The 22,119-nt window shown below is 38.8% G+C and overlaps 1 protein-coding gene across 3 annotated transcripts in view; it reads left to right on the top strand.

The window, feature by feature from the left end:
- The window catches only part of SMOC1 (SPARC related modular calcium binding 1), a 177,975-nt gene that overhangs the window by 32,081 nt on the left and 123,775 nt on the right, over positions 1–22,119 (top strand). For all 3 annotated transcript variants that reach the window (XM_063439986.1, XM_063439985.1, XM_063439984.1), the window contains exons 2-3: positions 20,459–20,630; positions 21,340–21,452. In XM_063439986.1, coding sequence (XP_063296056.1) covers positions 20,459–20,630; positions 21,340–21,452 — 285 coding nt within the window. The remainder of the gene's footprint in view (positions 1–20,458; positions 20,631–21,339; positions 21,453–22,119) is intronic.

The following is a 22,119-nucleotide window of genomic DNA, read 5'->3' as shown; positions in this document are numbered from 1 at the left end:
CGTAGTTCTTTGCAGGCTACTGAAAGAGCTGTGCACCTATCATTGTCACAGTCATCTATGGAGAAACGACATCACATGGGTGCTTGGTCTTTCCTTAATTAATGCCATATGTGTGCAGAGAATAGTGTGGATTAATATAGTTTACATAGTATGCTTTGGCTTTGCCAGGAATAAAATGTGAATGAAAAATAAAAGAATTGGAATTTTTTTTTTATTTCTTATAACTGAATCTATAGTTAAAGTATAGTTTACTATGCTTTATTCACCAAAGCAAAGCATATCAGGATATAACATAATTCTTTGCATTACTCTGCATCTAATTTTAGTGTACTCCGTCTCACCTAGATAACCAGGGATTCAATTTCCCTTCTATTGAAACAGTATGATCTGGACAGGAGGCTTATTTAAAGATAAGTAGTATGTCAACATTTTGAGTGTTTGTGGAAGGGGCCTCAAAAATCTACACTTCTCAGAATTTCCCTGTTTCGATATACTAGAAAGGGCCATTTTTACATTTAACAGCTCCTTATTTGTAACAACAGATAAATGAGTAAACCGTTTGCTTTAGTTTTTAACATTTGGATGACCTGATTGAAAATAAAATCCCTTAATCCTTTACATTCATTCTTATATGGACACTTGGAAAATTTGTGTCTAGCCGTATTATCACCTCATGTTCAGCTTTTTTCCATATGTAACCTGTCTCTTCAAAACATCTGAAAAGAAACAAATTGAGAAATCGTTTTACTTAAGTGTTATTCAAGCAGTCACAATGTGACCTAAGAAACCATGAACAATTTGGCCTTCTTTCTCGTCAAATTAAAGGGATACTGCAAGCAGCATAATAACCTATAGACAATGAACAGTTTCTCCCAGAATGTACTTAGAATAACTAAAACTATTATTCCATTACCCCAATCCCAGTTTAAGGGATGTTACCGGTGGAAGACATGCTTGACATGCCATCCTAAGTAAAACAAATACAACTATTCTATCTGCATTAGACATCTCCCCATTTTTTATACAAGATCTAGCATTTTCTGTAAGTGCCCCTTTCTACTCTCTCTGCACCCTCCCCTCCTCATGTCATTAATCCCATAATGTCCCCTTTCAGTGTCACTGGCCCTATACCTTCCCCTCTTACATCAATTTCTCATCACCTCTTTGTGTTACTCCAGACCATACTGTAAATCCTACCTATTTGCACGGCACTTGCCCTATATTTCTTTCCTGCCCGTTCTGCATCATTTGTCCTGTCAGTCTCCCATGCTCTCTGTGCGTCACTTACCTTGTCCCCCTCCCGTGCTCACTGTGCGTCACTTGCCCTGTCCCCCTCCCTTGCTCTCTATGTGTCACTTGCCCCGTCCCCCTCCCTTGCTCTCTATGTGTCACTTGCCCCGTCCCCCTCCCTTGCTCTCTATGTGTCACTTGCCCTGTCCCCCTCCCTTGCTCTCTATGCGTCACTTGCCTTGTCCCCCTTACTTGCTCTATATGTGTCACTTGCCCCGTCCCCCTCCCTTGCTCTCTGTCTGTCACTTGCCCCGTCTCCCTCCCTTGCTCTCTATGTGTCACTTGCCCCATCCCTCTCCCTTGCTCTCTATGCGTCACTTGCCTTGTCCCCCTTACTTGCTCTATATGTGTCACTTGCCCCGTCCCCCTCCCTTGCTCTCTGTGTGTCACTTGCCCTGTTCCCCTCCATTGCTCTCTATGCGTCACTTGCCCTGTCCCCCTCCCTTGCTCTCTGTGCGTCACTTACCTTGTCCCCCTCCCTTGCTCTCTATGTGTCACTTGCCCCGTCCCTCTCCCTTGCTCTCTATGTGTCACTTGCCCCGTCCCCCTCCCTTGCTCTCTATGTGTCACTTGCCCCGTCCCCCTCCCTTGCTCTCTATGTGTCACTTGCCCCGTCCCCCTCCCTTGCTCTCTATGCGTCACTTGCCCTATCCCCCTTACTTGCTCTCTATGCATCAATTGCCCCGTCCCCCTCCCTTGCTCTCTGTGTGTCACTTGCCCTGTCCCCCTCCCTTGCTCTCTATGCGTCACTTGCCTTGTCCCCCTTACTTGCTCTCTATGCGTCACTTGCCCCGTCCCCCTCCCTTGCTCTCTGTGTGTCACTTGCCCCGTCCCCCTCCCTATACTTTGTGTGCCACTTGCCCCGTTCCCCTCCACTGCCTTTTCCATATCACTAGCTCCATCCCCCTTCCAATGTTCTCTGTGCGTCACTTGCCCTGTTCCTCTCCCATGCTCTATGAGCGTCACTTGCTCCATCCCCCTCCCCATGCTCTCTGTGTGTCACTTGCCCTGTCCCCCTCCCTTGCTCTCTATGCGTCACTTGCCTTGTCCCCCTTACTTGCTCTCTATGCGTCACTTGCCCAGTCCCCCTCCCTTGCTCTCTGTGTCACTTGCCCCGTCCCCCTCCCTTGCTCTCTGTGTCACTTGCCCCGTCCCCCTCCCTTGCTCTCTATGCGTCACTTGCCTTGTCCCCCTCCCTTGCTCTCTATGTGTCACTTGCCCTGTCCCCCTCCCTTGCTCTCTGTGTGTCACTTGCCCCGTCCCCCTCTCTTGCTCTCTGTGTGTCACTTGCCCTGTCCCCCTCCCTTGCTCTTTATGCGTCACTTGCCCCGTCCCCCTCCCTATACTTTGTGTGCCACTTGCCCCGTTCCCCTCCACTTCCTTTTCCATATCACTTGCTCCATCCCCCTCCCGTGCTCTCTGTGCATCACTTGCCCAGTACCACTCCCATGCTCTCTGTGTGCTACTTGTCCCGTCCCCATCTCCCTGTCACTTGCCCCGTTCCCCTCCGCTGCCCTCTCCACATCACTTGCCCCGTTCCCCTTCCATGCTCTCTGTACATTAATTGCCCTGTCCCCCTCCCATCCTCTATGTGCGTCACTTGCCCTGTCCCCCTCCCTTGCTCTCTGTGTGTCACTTGCCCCGTCCCCCTCTCTTGCTCTCTGTGTGTCACTTGCCCTGTCCCCCTCCCTTGCTCTTTATGCGTCACTTGCCCCGTCCCCCTCCCTATACTTTGTGTGCCACTTGCCCCGTTCCCCTCCACTTCCTTTTCCATATCACTTGCTCCATCCCCCTCCCGTGCTCTCTGTGCATCACTTGCCCAGTACCACTCCCATGCTCTCTGTGTGCTACTTGTCCCGTCCCCATCTCCCTGTCACTTGCCCCGTTCCCCTCCGCTGCCCTCTCCACATCACTTGCCCCGTTCCCCTTCCATGCTCTCTGTACATTAATTGCCCTGTCCCCCTCCCATCCTCTATGTGCGTCACTTGCTCTGTCCCCCTCCCATGCTCTCAGTGCGTCACTTGCCTGTCCCCCTCTCCTGCCCTCTTCTCGTCACTTGCCCCATTCCCCTCCACAGCCCTTACCCCATCACTTGCCCTGTCCCCCTTCCTTGCTCTCTACATGTCACTTGCCACTTTTCCCTCTGCTTTCTATTTCAAAACTTTGCATAGCGTTGTATTCACCAAGCAGTCCGTTGTGGTGACTGCATATATGAAATTTAGATTGTGGGAAAAAAACTGCTTTGCGTTTTGCTCTAGAATGGATATTAAATATGTTGGGTTGTTTGCACAGTTTGCAGTTTGATGAATGACCCCAACTCAAGAATTTTACCAAAACTGTTATAGAAAATATATAATTAAATCATTTTAATGCTATCTATTATTTGTGTTCTCATATTATTTGCTATGGAAAATGGATGTATTTGTTGTTTGTGCTTGATCAGGATAAAAAGAAAATCAGCTTAAAAGTGTTTAAAATTCTAAAAATTCTATCCTATTCGTTATCTCAAAGAAAACACAATGTATAGTTAACCAGAAATTAGTCAGTTAAATTCTCACAGTGACATCTAGTGGACAGTATACAGAAATATTAAAATGTTTTTTTTTTGTTTCCCTGAAACGGTTTATGTAATGATTTATATAAAATATTATATATATATAATAATATACAACTTTAAGTGTAGGCATGCACATCACTCTTCTTTAGCTGGGGCTTTTTTTTTTTTAAAGATGATAATATTGAAAACTCTTCAAAAAGGTCATTATTGTTCATTAAAGTAAAGCTAAGCTATTTACTGTATATAATAAAATACCTTTATATAATGACTTTTCAGGATGTAAAAATAATACAAACCCTTTGTGAACATATGTGTGATATAACGATGCATAAGTGTGTTTGTGATCTATAATTTATTATATTATGTGTACATAATACATTCAAAGCTTACATGACAAAATTACTTAAAGATTTTACAAAAACCTTACCAAACATGATACTTCTTTTTAAGGAAGGCTTGGCGTTCCATGCTACATGTTTGCACACACCTGCCTGTGAACCCATTAGGAGCGGTATACAAGTCATCACTTTTATGCTATTACACTAGTTTGTAGGATCTTGCACGTGAATGCTAGTTGAACCATAGGTGTGTGTTGGGTGTCTCCCCATGAGCTGTGTTGGGTGTCCCCAGGCACACCCTAATGCAATGCCAACTGGTCCTCTTTGTACCCTATTTAGGTCTCTATGTACACCTTGAAGATTTTTTTCCACGGCTCCATATACATCTGTTAAGATGGAGCAAAAATTGCACTTTGTATCTAATGTATGTTAGCATTTTTAAAGTGATGTTTAGAAGGTTTTGTGTTTTGTTGCCTAATATACTGCGCATGCTTATAGTTATGACTTTTTAACCGTACGGTCACCTGACATGCTAATTGTTATAAATTCTCCTTTGAACATGGGGATGTATGGATGTTTAATTATCCTAATGATTAAAGGGGCATCCCATTGGCTTCCCCCAAAAAAATAGGCACTATTTAGTAGATATACTCCCAATGAAAACATGCATGCATTTGATCATGCATTTCTCATTTGAGAATATTTCTAAAAACAGCCTGCAAAAGCTGCAGATCAAAGTCTTTTTTTTTTTCTGTTGAAATCTGCACTTTTTCTAAAATGAAAAAAGAGGACCCACTCTTCGCACAGCAAGCTAAAGTGCTTAAGGGGTCTGAAGTGTGCCATTAAGGAATAATGCATAATGTTTTCAAATATTAAGCTAGCACGTGTATGTAATTACTGTAATTCTGTCATATTTAGTATCGGTATATGCTGCCTGTATGGGATTAACTTGAGCATCACTTTCCTGTTTAGAAAAACAAACTATATGAATTTGATACTTTGAACAGTGGTTCTGTTGTGAATTTAGTACACAATTATTGATCAAACAGTAAAGTAATAGTTTTTCTGCAGCTCTAATACATCTGTAGGGGAAGTGTGCATGATATCGTATATATGTCCATTATCAGTAATTGTTTTATGTAAATCTTGGAAGGAGACAAATTCTTTTAGTTTGCTGTTAACTGTTAAAGTTTTGTAGATTTATGATCCAAGTTCTTTTCATTATTTGCCTGATATACTAATAATATCAATTAGCCTGAAATCATGCTGTCAGGGACCAGAGAGCCACAAATATAGCATATCTAGTATTCTAAAACACTCTCAACCAGTGTTGTTAGTTTTGTTTATGCCTTCCCTGGGTCCTTTAACTGCCTTTCCTCCTGCTTGGTGGTTCTCTATGTGTATTCCTTTCCAGGCTATTCTCGGCTGTGATATTAGACTTCAGATTGTTTTTGTGTCTGTGTGGTTAGACCTGCTGTGGGCCTCTGTTTTGCTGGGGGGTTATTTTTTTTGCCCTTTCCTCTTCACCGTTTTACATTGCTTACATGTTTTAGACATTAAGGGTTTGAATTCAACACATGACTGTGTGTCTTTCTGCTCTTTTCCGTGTCTTTGGCACATCTTTACACGGACAGTTGCTGTTGGCTCTTTTGCCATAAAACTCTGCTTACACTCATGAACTACCGATTGCTGACATACCTGGTTGTTGTTTGTTTTATGTTTTTTTTTTATTTCCAGGTTCCGGGGATGGCCACAGTAGTTAGCAGGATATTTTACGAGAAGTCACATTTTGAACTTCCATGAACCAAGTATGAGAAATAATTCCATTGTGAAGAATAAAAAAAATATCCTGTGTGGATTTTTCCTGGCAGGTTCACTGTTTTACTGGATTTAAGGAAACTCTTAATTCAACGAATTTGTGTCTGCAAACAAGTAGATGAACACATACCTTAACTTGATGATCATACTGTTAAAGGAACAGTCATCTTGCAAAGAGTTACAAATTGGAAAAATAATTCAAAAACATTTTTGATTAATTCCTAAATTTTTCCAAGAGTTCAAAAACATATTCTATAGACAGGGGTCACATGAGATGACCGACCCACAAACTAACCACCACTGATAACCTACATACACACACACACACACACAATGTCACAAGCAGCCTCCCATACCCAATACCCCATGTAGCCCCAACATAGCCAAACAACACCGCGCAGAAGGACATGTCACATACACACACACACAAAATTCTACAAGCAGCTCCATACACCACCCACATTCACACATATATACAAAACACATATACACAGCCCTCATATATACAAAACACATACAACACCACAAACTACTCACTCACATACCCAACATACTACAACACACATATGAACAAATACAACACTATTCCACAGCTAGCATTTAGTGTAATAGGCTAGAAGGGCATTTATCTTTTTACACTTTTACACCTCCCAATCCTCATGTGTTGTTACTACTTCAGTATTGTGTGATGATGGTACTAGAGCTGTTACTTGTTCACGTGGTAAGAGACCATTTCATATCCTTGAGCTATGTCATGAGTGGTGCCAAGCTGGTAAAATATCCCCTACGGATGGGTGCAGCATCTACATTTGCCCAATTGGCATTATATGGCTTGAATATCTGGGGTATAAAATTACTTTTCCAGAGCACTACAGATTTTGTTTAAATACGTTTTAGTAGATAACCATCATCTTCTTAACGTTTACCAGAAATTTGCTTATGAAGCACCCACTTAACTTATGGTCATCCCTTTATGGTATTCTCTAACACGTTCTTCTACAGTCTTTTTTTTAATCCATTCAACTGTTAAAATTTGATTTTTTTCTTCATAAGTGGTATCTTTTGTCTCTCATTCATTTCCATCTTCTGTATTCTTCTGGTTGCATAGTACACCAGTGCTTTCGGGCTTTTGAATGATGCACCCCATGTTTTGGTTATGTCCCAAATCATTGTATTCCGAGCCTGACATTAACCTTACTATAGCTTTTTTCACTGATTACATATTTATTCCTCATGCCAAAACTAAAACTAAACTAGGTAGAATTTTAGAAAATTAAAAGTATGACCTTTAGCTATATTTTAGTTGCCTACTAGGGTGTGCAAAATCTCAGTTGTGACATAACAGGGCTTCATAATAAAACTCTTTCTCTCCAAAGTCTTTTAGGGAGAGGAAGAGTTTTAAGCTTAATTTTGGGCTTATGGTTTGTTCAAATAAATTTGACCAGAAGAGACCAAAAGATTGAAAATATGTTTTGGTGATGACAATTAGGACAGCTTGAAGCACATTTGAAGTCTAGTACATACATTGATATTGATGTAATTGATGAAACCCAAGCAAGTAATATAGTCATTATTTCAGTTATGGAGATCTTAACATAAATATAGAAGGTATGCAGTAACTTATCTCCTGAGTGGGTGTTAACATCTAGTGAAATTGATTCACTAATAATGCACAAACGTGTGAGGGGAACATGAGAGAAAGGATATTGGTAGAGTATCCGATGGAGTGGAATACTCTACTAGTTGGGGGAAACGGTAAGGGTACAGTAGAGAACCTAATGTGCAACCTTAATGCGTGAATATTAAACCTTAACTTTTAATGATAAATTTCTAATATATAAAAACTGATGAGAGTCAACAACCAAAAACACTTGTGTGTAAAACAAAAAATAAATCAAATCGAATAAAACCAACACTTGTCTGAGGCTGGCATAAAGTACCCCACACACATGTGGGGACTATTGTCTAAACTGTGCATGGTAGCTGTAGTTTTAAGACAATAAATCGGGTACAGAGTGCCCAGCAGTATCTGGGAGTCCCAGCCAGGTATTCGCCAACATTTGTCTGGGATATGTCGCAATTTAAGGGGCACTGACTAGCGCTATCCACAGCCACTGTACCAGCAGTCTTTCTACTAACAACTACCTATCATGAGCAGTTTAACTCTATTCTTGCTATACTTCTCAGGATGTTGGAGGGAGGTTTCATCCTATTGCAGTGGGAATATTAGGCATTACTTTTAAGGGGTGCCCTCGAAGGCACAGATTGTTAGGGCACCTTGTCTTAGGTTTTTTCCCTTCCCCTACAGAGATCGAAGGTATTTCTTCAGCTTCCTACAGCATTAATAGTATTCCACTCCATAGGATACTCTACCAATATCCTTTTTTCTCCTGTTCTCCTCTCACTTTTGTGCAAGTATGGAGATCCCTCTCTGGGATTTTGAGAATGAGGGAGAACTTGCTAGTAAATAAATTGTAAAGGAATGGTTATAGACCCAGATATTTCAAAGACTGTTGCTAAAACTAAATATAAATGAGGAGGAAAGGGTGTAGAATGTGGAAGGAGAGAGCAACTCAAATATTTCTTGCTTGTCTGAGATAATTAGAGGAAAAAGCTATAATGATTGTCTTCCATCAAAAGAGCATAGGGAAAAGTGGTAGGGTCCATGAGCGTAAACCATACGTAAACCATTTCTCCATTAGCCCTAATGAAAGGGAGAAATAGCTCTAGAGGGAAAACAAACTAGGGGAAAGAGGACAACCCTATCTGGTTCTGTCATGGAAAGGTGAATGCTATGAGATGTCTTGTGGCATAGGAAGTTTTTATTTTTGATGATAAAGGTGAGTTGATGCTTTAACTCTCTTCCCAGATATTTGCCACTTTTGTTGGCATGTTTATAATAAATATTTCTTGTTCATTGCATGGCTTGTTTGGGATTTGAGAGTAAATGGTCAGAGGAAATTCTATCAAAGGGAAAGGTAGGATTTAGGTGATCATACCAACTCTGAGTTGCACTGAAGAGCTCAGTTTTAACCGGAGAGAGATCTATTTGTTTGCTCTCTCTCTGATGAGTACCCCCAGGGTAACAATGTTATGGACCTCCTACAGCAGTTGGAAGGTAGATACCAACCCTGGTCATTATCAGTGAAGTAATTGTGAAGGGCTTCCCTAATTTTTTTTGTTTAGGTAAATGGGGTTCTGTAAGACTGAGGAGTTAAGTGTCAAAAAACATACTAGTGCAGGAAGGCAGGGCATATGTAGAGGCGAGGAGCTCTGTGTAAGGTCTGACCATGACATGAATTCAAACCAAGATGGAGAGTGTGGTGTGAGGTAGGGAGCATGTCTATGTGGGAGTATAAAGGAAAGGTATAGTATAATCCTTTTCATGGGCTGATATATACTCCAGCAGTCTGCCAGTGTGTCTCAATGAGGAAATGTAGATTGCTCCATTGCCTGGCAAGGTGAGACAATGGTGCCAATGCCTTGTCTAATCTAGGTTGAAGTGTCAATTTATGAAGCCCCCTGCCAAGGAGCAATACACTGTTCTGGAAAGAGACAGGTGATTAAAAAGGAAAATCTGGGGATACAATGTTGGCAAACGTAAATTTGGTTGCCACTAAAGTAATCTTTAAAAAAAATTAAAAAAAAATCTTTCTGGGTCAAGCTCATGGGCCAAGTACACAAAACAAAAGAACTTTGCAATGAAAGAAGCAATACCTGCAGGATTATATCTACAGTATCCTGTAGGGAGTCTAGAATCACTGAATCTAGGAGCATCGGATTGCCGAAAATGCATTTCCTGAAAAAATATGACTGAAGTTTTTAAAGTGGCAAATTTGAGAAGAGCTTTGTGACGTTTCACTGGGGAATTTAGACCCTTTGCTTTGATCGATAAATGTTTCAATTAGCTAGCAATGAATAGATGGATTAGGCAAATCCGAGGAAAAGAAACAAACAAACAAAAATAAGCTGTTATACAGTAGGTTCAAATCACAATACACCACTAACGTCCTGTAAAATGTCTACCTCCAAATGAAATTATAATTATTTATATACATTAAATGGTGTCCAAAATATTTAGATCTGGAATTTGAGCTGTCTGAGCCCATTAATTATTCCAGACTATACCTGCATTAATTAGCATTTAATAAGTATTTTCCTTGGAAGAGTGCATTTGTTAATTGTCATAGCAGTTTGTTTAATAGAGTTGGATTCGTAATTTCATTAACTCTCGTGGTTTTCTCTGCAAGGATAAAGTTGCGGGTTTTGATTGTATCACGCTGTGAACTCTTTCTGACCGGGGTAAATAATTTCTGGTCCTCAGGTACCAAGCACATAGACTGTGAGGTCCACATAGCTTGAACTTTAAGGGGGGAAAAAATGATGGACAAATAAAATAGCCCTTGATTTAATAAGCTTTCCAAATGACTCAATACTGTTAGCCATGTTTTTCAAGTAATTTATCTACAGAAGACACCAGTAAAGTATTTGGGAATTTTTGTAGATAAATACATTTTTCTAATGGTAGTCAATCATTTGTAAAGCTTATTAAATTGAGGCCGTAATGTCTAATTAGACTGAAGCCATGAATGTTCCTTAGGATTATCTGTGAGATTGTGATTGAGGCATTGCCAGTCTGCTTCACCCATTGTCTGGGCTCATTTTAGCTCACAGATAGAAATGTTTAAAAACTGGACACTTTGTAATCTGTAGCAGTGATGACGCAGCACTTTGGACAGTTTGTAACTTTTTAAATTTATTTACATTTTTTTCAAAGTGCATCTTGTGAGGGTGGATGACTGATACTTGTCCACACTGGTAAATAGGAGTGTGAAGCTAAAATGGGGGAAAACTCCCTCTTAGCATCCATCACCCACTGCATCCAGGGCTGCAGCCTTGCCGTTCTGAAAGCAACCAATCAAAAAGACAGAGATCAGGTGCGTGCTCTAGATTAGGAAGTATAGACATACATGTTTTCAAATTCAGCATATCTTAGAATCCACTGCGCATTAAAAAAATAAACAACAAGCAAACAACCTTTACTGTGTACTGGTGATTAGGTTGTCTAGGTCAGTGCTCCTGAACCCTCTCCTCAAGGCACACCTAACAGGGATTCCCTGGTTGTGTATAAGGTGGATAAGGTATTTGTTTTTAAACACCTTATACACACCCAGGTAATCCCTAAATTATGGACTGTTTGGTGTGGGTTGAAGAGCACAGGTGTAGGTGATTTGAAGTTTGGAAGCTCAAATCTATCTCACTGCCCAGTCAGTTTACAGGGTTTTTCCCTGAAGTGAGAATTTAAAATGATTTTCAAACTAAAGGCCAAACTAGCTCATTGAAAACATTCTCTAAATCAGCTATTTTTCCGGTTTAACCATTTTGTCCTAAAATGTCAAATTTACTTTGAATTCCCGCTTTAGTCAATAACCCTGTTAGTTTTTATTAGTAGAAAACCAGCAAAAATGAAAAAATGCTTCAATAATCCGTCTTGTGATTTTTGTAAAAACTCAGTGGAAGTAGATTCTCATGAAGATACACACCGGGTATAGTGTCAGTCTACATGGCCCCATAACTCACCCATTGCACTACTGATACTAAAAGTCAACATTTTAACCTCGTGATGTCCCCCCTGCTTGCCTTTTATATCAACTTAGTAATTGTTTTTCCATGTAGCACAGCTTTTAATCTTCAGTCAGAAAGACCAAGTTTTTTCAGATTTCTTAGATTTATGTCCTTTACCTGGAAGTTGCGTCTAGCAGGCCCAGGCATAACCGTTAATAGCCGTCATTTAATTTCTTGCCAAGGGTTAGACCGTTCTTATGATGTCAGGCCTTCCATTAATTGAAACGAACACAAGAAGTCCACGAAGATAGGATCAATAAAATGAGACACAGAGAGAAAACAAAAGGCATCAGGGGAGGATAGAATTAAAACAAGCTTTCAAAATGTTAGACACTACGCAGAACCACCTATTATGTTGATCGGACCAAAGATAAACAGAAAGCGAGGGCCAGGATATATAACTGCTGATTCATCACATAAAGGTTCTTAAAAACCAGATTTCTTATTGATGTCATGATCTCAGGAAACTGGGCTATGACTGGCTTAAAGTGCTTTTTCTATTAATGTAACCTTTAAATAATTCCAAAAAGTTTTTTTCCCCATTGTGAAATTTTCTGTGCATTTATACAGTTTCACAATCTCTTCCTGGCTACCATATCAATGCCTTGCAAATATGTTTCCTAGAGTATCAGTGAACAATTCTATCTCATGGTAAACATGCAAATGAATGTGCTCTAAACTTTCTCGTTTTTATTTTACCTCTAACCCTATACATCCATCAAAATCCACAGCTCTCACACCTTTAAATACTTTACGGGGAGTCTGGTGACGGGGTTGGCAAATGTTGGGTGCCTTACTAATTATAAACCAGTGAGGTAGCTCAGTTGGTAAATTCCCTGACTACAAAGTCTGTTTAAACAAAAATTCTATTTTTTTAAAACTTAAATGTAATTTAGAACAAGAACAATGTATCTTTATTTACACAGACTGATATCTGAACTATTTCTATTATAGAAAATAGGGACATTAGGGTAAGAGGGGTAGCACTCTTTGGGCTCAAAACAGGGACTGCTCCTCCTAAATAGGGACATTTGGGAGTTATGCATTTATTGCTTGCTATCATGTTCCCGTTTGTGTCCCTGTCCCTATGTCCACATAATTCTAACCCCCTGCACATGACTGGATTTTGTCATTTTGTACAGTGATTACAGGGAGTGCAGAATTATTAGGCAAATGAGTATTTTGACCACATCATCCTCTTTATGCATGTTGTCTTACTCCAAGCTGTATAGGCTCGAAAGCCTACTACCAATTAAGCATATTAGGTGATGTGCATCTCTGTAATGAGAAGGGGTGTGGTCTAATGACATCAACACCCTATATCAGGTGTGCATAATTATTAGGCAACTTCCTTTCTTTTGGCAAAATGGGTCAAAAGAAGGACTTGACAGGCTCAGAAAAGTCAAAAATAGTGAGATATCTTGCAGAGGGATGCAGCACTCTTAAAATTGCAAAGCTTCTGAAGCGTGATCATCGAACAATCAAGCGTTTCATTCAAAATAGTCAACAGGGTCGCAAGAAGCGTGTGGAAAAACCAAGGCGCAAAATAACTGCCCATGAACTGAGAAAAGTCAGCGTGCAGCTGCCAAGATGCCACTTGCCACCAGTTTGGCCATATTTCAGTTTTGCAACATCACTGGAGTGCCCAAAAGCACAAGGTGTGCAATACTCAGAGACATGGCCAAGGTAAGAAAGGCTGAAAGACGACCACCACTGAACAAGACACACAAGCTGAAACGTCAAGACTGGGCCAAGAAATATCTCAAGACTGATTTTTCTAAGGTTTTATGGACTGATGAAATGAGAGTGAGTCTTGATGGGCCAGATGGATGGGCCCGTGGCTGGATTGGTAAAGGGCAGAGAGCTCCAGTCCGACTCAGACGCCAGCAAGGTGGAGGTGGAGTACTGGTTTGGGCTGGTATCATCAAAGATGAGCTTGTGGGGCCTTTTCGGGTTGAGGATGGAGTCAAGCTCAACTCCCAGTCCTACTGCCAGTTTCTGGAAGACACCTTCTTCAAGCAGTGGTACAGGAAGAAGTCTGCATCCTTCAAGAAAAACATGATTTTCATGCAGGACAATGCTCCATCACACTCGTCCAAGTACTCCACAGCGTGGCTGGCAAGAAAGGGTATAAAAGAAGAAAATCTAATGACATGGCCTCCTTGTTCATCTGATCTGAACCCCATTGAGAACCTGTGGTCCATCATCAAATGTGAGATTTACAAGGAGGGAAAACAGTACACCTCTCTGAACAGTGTCTGGGAGGCTGTGGTTGCTTCTGCACGCAATGTTGATGGTGAACAGATCAAAACACTGACAGAATCCATGGATGGCAGGCTTTTGAGTGTCCTTGCAAAGAAATGTGGCTATATTGGTCACTGATTTGTTTTTGTTTTGTTTTTGAATGTCAGAAATGTATATTTGTGAATGTTGAGATGTTATATTGGTTTCACTGGTAAAAATAAATAATTGAAATGGGTATATATTTGTTTTTTGTTAAGTTGCCTAATAATTATGCACAGTAATAGTCACCTGCACACACAGGTATCCCCCTAAAATAGCTAAAACTAAAAACAAACTAAAAACTACTTCCAAAAATATTCAGCTTTGATATTAATGAGTTTTTTGGGTTCAGAACATGGTTGTTCAATAATAAAATTAATCCTCAAAAATACAACTTGCCTAATAATTCTGCACTCCCTGTAATCATTTTCTCTCCCTACATATCGTTAGGGGGGGATGTTTTCTGAATGCCTCTAAGGACTGTCATTCCAATGATACTTGGCCGTACTACTTAAAATTATATTAAAATACAGTATCCATTATTTACTAAATGCACTTCAATCCTTCTTTACATCCTCTTGGCTCGGTACATGGAAAAATGGGTTTTATTTTGTTTACAGACGAGCTACTTAGTTTATGAGGAACAACATTATTTCTTAGAATAGAGAAGCTCATGTCAGGCTGGATTTATCAAAGTTTATACATACATTTTAATCTAATGCAATATTTAATATATTTATAGTATGTATGTGTTTTTTCAGTCTTGCTACAATCTGTTATAATGATCACGTGTTCATCTTTCTAAAGCCTTCTGTATCTAGGGATGAATCCTTGTATCCATTAGTTATGGTGAAACCTCCCAATTTTTGGGAAATGTCCTTGGATATTACCAGGCTACAAAGATATTAGTGTTAGACACCTTATCAAATGCTATGGAAGTGGTTTTGAAATATTTTCTAGTGTCTTGTGCCATCCCACAAGTATGGATGAAAAAAACAGTCCTGTATTGGTGAAAATGTGAAATCAGGTTAAAATGCAGAGAGATAGTGTAGCTGTGTTGATATGAAATGTCCGATTTTGGACACATTGTTAGCAGGCCTTCTCTGCAAGTGGAACATAGCTTGGCAAACAGTACAATTTCTTGGTTGGCTTTCAGAAGTGGTGAAGGTGGTAGGACTTTGTATCTGCAGTGTTTCAGCTTGAAAGTCTACACATGACAAGAAAAATGCACTTTTGTCACAGTTGCTAGTTACACCCCAGCACACGTGACTCTGTCCCGGGCTGCTTGATGTTTAATCGATGCATAAAAAAGTATGTGGTCAGCGTGCACTCTCTCTCCAGCCCTCCCTGCCTCCTTGCATTCCTACATATTCATATATGTTTTCATTGGTTTTTATTTTTTGTTATATTCCTCTCCCTCTGTCCACCCAACTTTTCTATCCCTACTCCCTCCTTCACTCCCTCCCACACATGCACTCTGATTTGGTAAGAACAGTTCAATTAAACACGTCTTTATAAGTTTAACTATTTTAAATGTTTTTTTAATTTAATTTTTTATTTGAAATAATGTGGTGCGAGGGAAAAAAAATTATGCTTAAATGAGCATTCTAATTTAAAAATAATTGTAAAAAGTAAAAACTCAGGGCTTCATCACATTCAGCGACATTAATACATAGAGATTGGAGAGTCAATTACTGGTTACTAATCCAGAATAGATAATACTACCATCTGCAGTAGGTAACACTCTCAGGCCTGATTTCTAACCGTAATATCTAATTTTTTTAAATCATCTTTCTGCTTGGAAAAAACATTTCAGACAGTTTTGTGGACATCATCCACCGCATGGTAATTACAATTCTGACTCATCTGTGCCTGTTGGGTACAGAGCTAGCAGCAGATTTTGGAAGAAAAAAAAATGTTTCATCTACATAAGGGTGTGAATAACATGGTACGCCAACTAGCCATGTGTGAGGGTCACTATGAGTTCACAATGTTTATGAGTGTTTATATGTAGACGCCATGATTAAAGCAAAAACACTATTACATCTATTCCGTACAACACAAAGCATGATTTTAATCATAGCTGCCAGTTGCATCTCAAATTTATGGAGCTTTCTAATCATCAAAGAAATTCTGTAGATGTGATTCTTCTGTTCAATGTGCAAAATGTACGATAAGCTGACTATTGGGCAAAGCACGGGTGTTGGTCACCGAATGAAGGGTAATCACAATATTTCTGTAGGGTGCTGTACACCTGTTGCACTATAGAATGTACCTGTATATTTTAGTAGATTTTAAGGACACAGGGTTACTATTCTGTTTCTAGAGCTCATAAGCCTGTAGAAAAATAATGGGAAGCCTAGAAATTCTCTTATGTAGTAAGCAGGCTTGTGCATTAATGTGTTTCAACTGGTTTGAAAGAATCACGTTCCTTTTCATTTACAGCAAATACAAAATATAGGATAATCGCTAAGAAATCAATTAATATAAACAGTGAAATAAGCTGCAAACACTAATTGTAAGGAATACCCCCAACACCTTACTGACAAGAAGCAATTCAATAACAAACACACAAAAAAAAAACAGGTTGCACTAAATACTGTGTGCATTAAGTACAATAAAACAATTATTTTGAAGATCCTGGTGTGGAATCATCCATGCTTCAGTTGGTGAGGAGTATATTTAATAAAACCGAAAATATCAAATACAGTAATAGGGCAGATAGTCAAATATGCTTGGGTGGTATGATCCCCATTAAGGATATAATGTTGATTAGATTGATCTGAAGGCAATCCTTGCCAGGGATTGGATGTAGAGTAGAATTGCAAATGTGCCAGGACTAATAAAAACAATAATAAAAAAAAAGTATAATAAATGGTCTTGCACTAGAATATAGGTGTAAGCCAAATACACTTTAATGCTTAAAAACAATATCAAAAACACACACATTGCATTTTGCCAAACAAGGGGCTTCTTCAAGTGATCATACCACCCATGCGTTATATCTTGAGCGGTGTTAGTGCTCTACTAAATGTGAGTAAATTACCATTTATATTTTTACCTGTTTTGGGTTTTACACAGTAAGCAGCACTATTGTTTGCTTTTTATGTTTAACTTTTTACATTTATCTGGAAGCTGGAAGACTTACCCCTAAAGAGCTACATATCCATCGGTGGGGATTATACCATTGTATCAGATTGATAGTTTGGGTGCCGATTAAATGGAGTTTAATTAATTCAAGCCAGCTGAAGCGCATTCATGCACAAGTTTAGTAGTTAGTGGTGTAAAAATTATCTGCTTTGTTCAAAATTTATCCGTCATATGCCCTGGAACTACGTCAGGGAGAGCATTTACACATTAAAAAAAAAACAGGGAAAGTGAGTTATCCACCAAACTAGGAATTTATGGAGACTTGCAGGTAAAAGGTTAAATCTAGGGCAAAATTGCTGTGCTGGAAAAAATACCTTGATTGGGAGACTTTTCCAACTTAGGCCATTTTGGTCTAAAATATAAAGTTTAGTGAATAACCCTGATTGTATTTAGAGTTTTACTCTGATAAGGAATTGGTCATTTTGTTCATTGATGGAAAAAAGTAAGACTGAATGTATCAGATCTCCAAGGGGAGACTTCTTTTTTAGGGGTATATGTTCTATCGCCATCTAGGGGGACAGCATGTGCACCTGCAGTTGTTTTAAGTTTACTATTTCATACACCTACCTAGAGTGAAAGGTGGCAGGAACTAATCAAACAAACACAGGCAGATTGTCCTTTGAATTAATACATACAGGTACTAAATTCATTTTTAAGAGTTGACGTCCATTTCCCTGTAAGCGCAGTATCTGAAATACCAAAAAATACTTCAATCCTTTGGATAAAAATTAAAAAAAAAAAGAAAAAAATATGATGATAAACGAACAGCTAACTGGTGGGAATTTTTTAGCAGTACAGCTGAAAATTTAGAGGATAAACCCCGTTAGGGTCTGTGTCATATTGGATAATGTGTATATAAAATGGACTCAAATTGTGCTGGTTCATTGAGTCAGCATTTTCTTGAAACCTTACTGTCGGAACCTTGATACTTGACAAATTTACCAAATATATATATATATATTTATATTATGCAAGCTGAGAGACCCAGCCCTGATAATTAATGTGTAGATTCGTTCCCACGCACCACAGTTTAAGATGACACTATATTTTATAGAGAGAAACCTTCTGCCTGAAATTAATTTCTACACTTGGCAAACAATATGTGCAAAAATGCATTCACCCAATAAACAAATGAATATTTCAACAGTTCTGCTTCAGATAGTATCTCCAGAGCACTGAAAAGAGACAAAGTAATCTGATTTGATTTCACTGGTTTTATAGATTATGGCAAGGAGTCAGGGGAGATAGGTTGAAATGACCGAACGAGCTTTGTAAGAAAGAGTACTGATGATTCCATTTATGGATGTTATTGTTCGCAATCTAATGCCAAGACCAGAATAAATCCTTCAGCGCTGTGTTCTGATATAAATCTCCGATTTAAAGGCATGTTCAAAATTTTCTGTTAAAGTTCACCTTTTAAATTTTTTTATTGTTTATCAAATGTTTTTATTGGGAGGAAACAAGATGAACCAACATCAAAACCAATAAAAAAGCCATTTATTACCTTTATGAATACCTGATGTTGTGGGTTGATGTGGTTGTTAAGGTCCACTACGTATTTAAACACAGTATGAGAGTTGGAATGAAATTAATGCTCATCTTCCTGGTGTTCAATGGGGCCGAGAGGAGAGGCAGGCTCATTAGAAAGAGACCCAATTTTATCTGTAAAAATATGCTTGCCTGTACAAAGTCATTTAGTTAGGGGATCCCAGTTGAATTTGGCCTTTGCTCTAACTAGTTATGGTAGAGGATGGCGAGCCTTGCAGTTCAGTAATAGCTGAAAACTGGAGGCTGGGGGTTTTCTCATTATTTGTGCCTGCATATAAAAGCCTCCAGGAAGAACTTGTGGTTACCTGTCCATATTTTCCAACATTTGAGGGACACCTTTAGTTGTTCAACTGCATATATGGCTAATCCTAATCGTTTTAACAAACATCATCACAGTGTTTTATTCTCACAAATTAATTTCCAAACATATTTACTACAAAGACACGTTCTAATGAGTTTTATTGCTGTGGACTCTCCTACACAACATACACCTAGAGTTGCTGGAAAAGAGGGACAGTATAGTGTATATTGTGGAGTGATGGATGCTAGACTCTGTCTCTTAAATAGGGGACACTTGGGACTTATAATATCTGAAAAGTTTAAGAAAACAGTGCTGTAATGGTGGTACACTATAGTAAACCCTTAGAACGTATCATTACACATGCAAAAGTATTGGTGTGCAAGTTCAGAAGGGTTTAAGGGAATGCACAAAGCAGGTTATGGAATCTATATACCTCTTAGGATAACCAGTCCCTATCAGATTCAGAGAGGAGGAAGATATCATCCCTGGGACTAAATGGGATAATATTCTATGTAAGCTGTTTTACTCAGAGCTGGTCTATAGCTCTAACAAATGTGTGACCCCACATTTCCTTGTTGTGTGTCCTACACTAAGTATTTTACCATCTGCACTATTATTGGTTATTTTCTATTTTGTTACATATTTTGTTACATATACTCCTTGATTCCCAGTATGGGGATCAGGTTAGTAGATTACTTAATGCAAGAGAATGCAGATACGCCCTCTTATTGTTTATGCTTTGAAGGAAGTGGCATGTGTTGATGCATGGTCTATTGTGCTTGTTTCTGACATACACCGCATAGACTTAAATTTAATTGTAATTCTTTGACCGTGCTGAGTTTGCGTGACATTTGTTGCCGTGCATGTGGATCAGTAACTAAAAAAAGTGTATCCACACTAATTGTTCATTTCATTTTGCTCATTCATTACCGGAATGGCTGTCTCTGAGCTCCTAAATCTCTAATATGAGATTCACATATGTTCTCACTCTACACAAAAATAAATATTATAAAATAAAGAAGTATACACTGTGAAAACATTAAAACAGAAGGTCTACAACCTAACCCGAGACCAGGAGATACATCCAAAAGATCTCAAGCACAGGAACAAGCAACTAATGTGTGATTAGCCCTTGTAATGTTACACCTTTCATTTTGTTACTCACAATGTATTGACTATCAATATGTACTTCTGCTAAATAGGTTAACAAAAAAATAAAAAATAAATAATGAATTTTCAAAAAAACAAACCAGAAGGTCACAATTATGGCATTCATTTCACATCTATGACTTTTAATATGGAGAAGGTAAGTAGGTACTACACATATTTTGATGCTCTAGTTTCGGAGGAGACACAAAGTATACAATTAACAAATCCCCCTTTCTCTGATTTACTGTATACACCTAGTTTTAGTGAGTATGTGTACTTCGTCATTAAGAATATATATATATTTTTTTATCAGAACATTTTGTGTCTAAATTGGCTGTTTATCATGTAATCTTATATGATTTTTCTGATCAGGATTATTTTTTTCCATCTCTATTCTAGTTTTTAATAAGTGAGCGGGACAGGGACGCCCAGTGTAATCCTCACTGCTCCAGGACGCAGGCCAAACCAGTGTGTGCTTCAGATGGCCGTACCTATGAATCCATGTGTGACTACCAGAGAGCCAAGTGCAAGGATGCTGCCCTGAGCGTGGCTCATCGAGGAAGGTGCAAAGGCAAGAAAATACTAAAATACCTCCTACTTCACATCTGTATGAAGGAAAATAGTTGTGGTGTAAACATTGTGTTCCATCTTAAACCACAAAAAAACATTCCATTCAGGATGGAGTTCTCTCCTTTTTATAATATATTTTTCGTAGTACTTGGATTTTGGTAATTAATTGCGGTTTCCAACACTGTCACACACATGGCTGGGTACCTACATTTAAAGCCATATATTTAGTGTAGTTAATGAGTGAATTAAACAGAAATAATATCATATCTCATATATATATATATATATATATATATATATATATATAATGGATTTCAGATAAACTCATTGTGAGCGGTTTTTGGTTTTGTGTCAGAACAGTTAATACGAGTTCATTTAAGTTGTCTTCATTTGCAATTTGCTTATATTCAGTTTGATACAAATGTGTGCAAATCTGTCAAAACCTGCAGTGTGCATTCTTTGCGATCCTGCTGTCATTGCAACACAGAAAGGTACAGAGTGTCGAATCTGTAATGTCACAAACCTAACTCAGTTGGGTCACTGGAACATATTCTGTAGATCTTGTTAATGCACACCACATCAGACATCTAATTAAGGAATTTTACTTCCAGTTAGACCATTATTTTTTTGTATATTGTGTTTTTGCATTATAGCCACAATGTATGTGAACAAATTCAAATGAAACTCCAATGTGTGTGTTTTCTGCTCAGATGCTGGCCAGAGCAAGTGTCGTATGGAAAGGACTCAAGCTCTTGAACAAGCTAAAAAGCCACAGGAAGCCGTGTTTATTCCAGAGTGCAATGAGGACGGATCATTTACTCAAGTAAGATATCCCCGCCTCCCCCCTTTTCTTACAGAAACAGCACAGGCTAAGGGGTTAATTCACAAAAAAGAGCATTGTGGTGGATTGGATACAAATGTGGTTATTCAATAAACAAGGAATAGAGGATAATTCGCAAAGGAATTGCGAATGCTAGGCCAAAACAACCAATCTGCGAAAAGAGCTGCATTGGAGAATATTGACCTAAATTTTGCTCATTTAGTTTTCAATCCGCTGTTTACAGAGCAAACACTAATATGAGTGAATCACTCAGCATGTGATTATATGATGCACAGTCACTTGCCTTTCTCTTTGGTTCAAATATCTGTGCGACCATCACAAATATTACTTTAAAAAAAAACAACAACAATCTTTCCTTTGTGGGTAAGCCTTTATAAGAAGATAGCATTTTTTTTAAGCAGCATGTATAAAATGGGGGAAAGTACAATTAATCATCAAAGACACTGTTTAATATATCGGTATGCAGATAAATCAGGTACAAACTGGCTTTATTTTGTGTCAGGCTGGTAAATGTAAAATTAATTTGATTTGTCTTAATTTACAGTTTGCTCATATTCCGACTATTGGAAGAATCTGTCAATTATTCACACACAAATGCACTTACCTAGTTTCATAGAAGTGACAATCTCTTAATTATCTTGGCAAGTTG

Source organism: Pelobates fuscus, chromosome 13 (genome assembly GCF_036172605.1).
Source record: "Pelobates fuscus isolate aPelFus1 chromosome 13, aPelFus1.pri, whole genome shotgun sequence".
Taxonomy (NCBI): Eukaryota; Metazoa; Chordata; class Amphibia; order Anura; family Pelobatidae; genus Pelobates; species Pelobates fuscus.
This window is presented reverse-complemented; position numbering and strand designations above follow the sequence as displayed.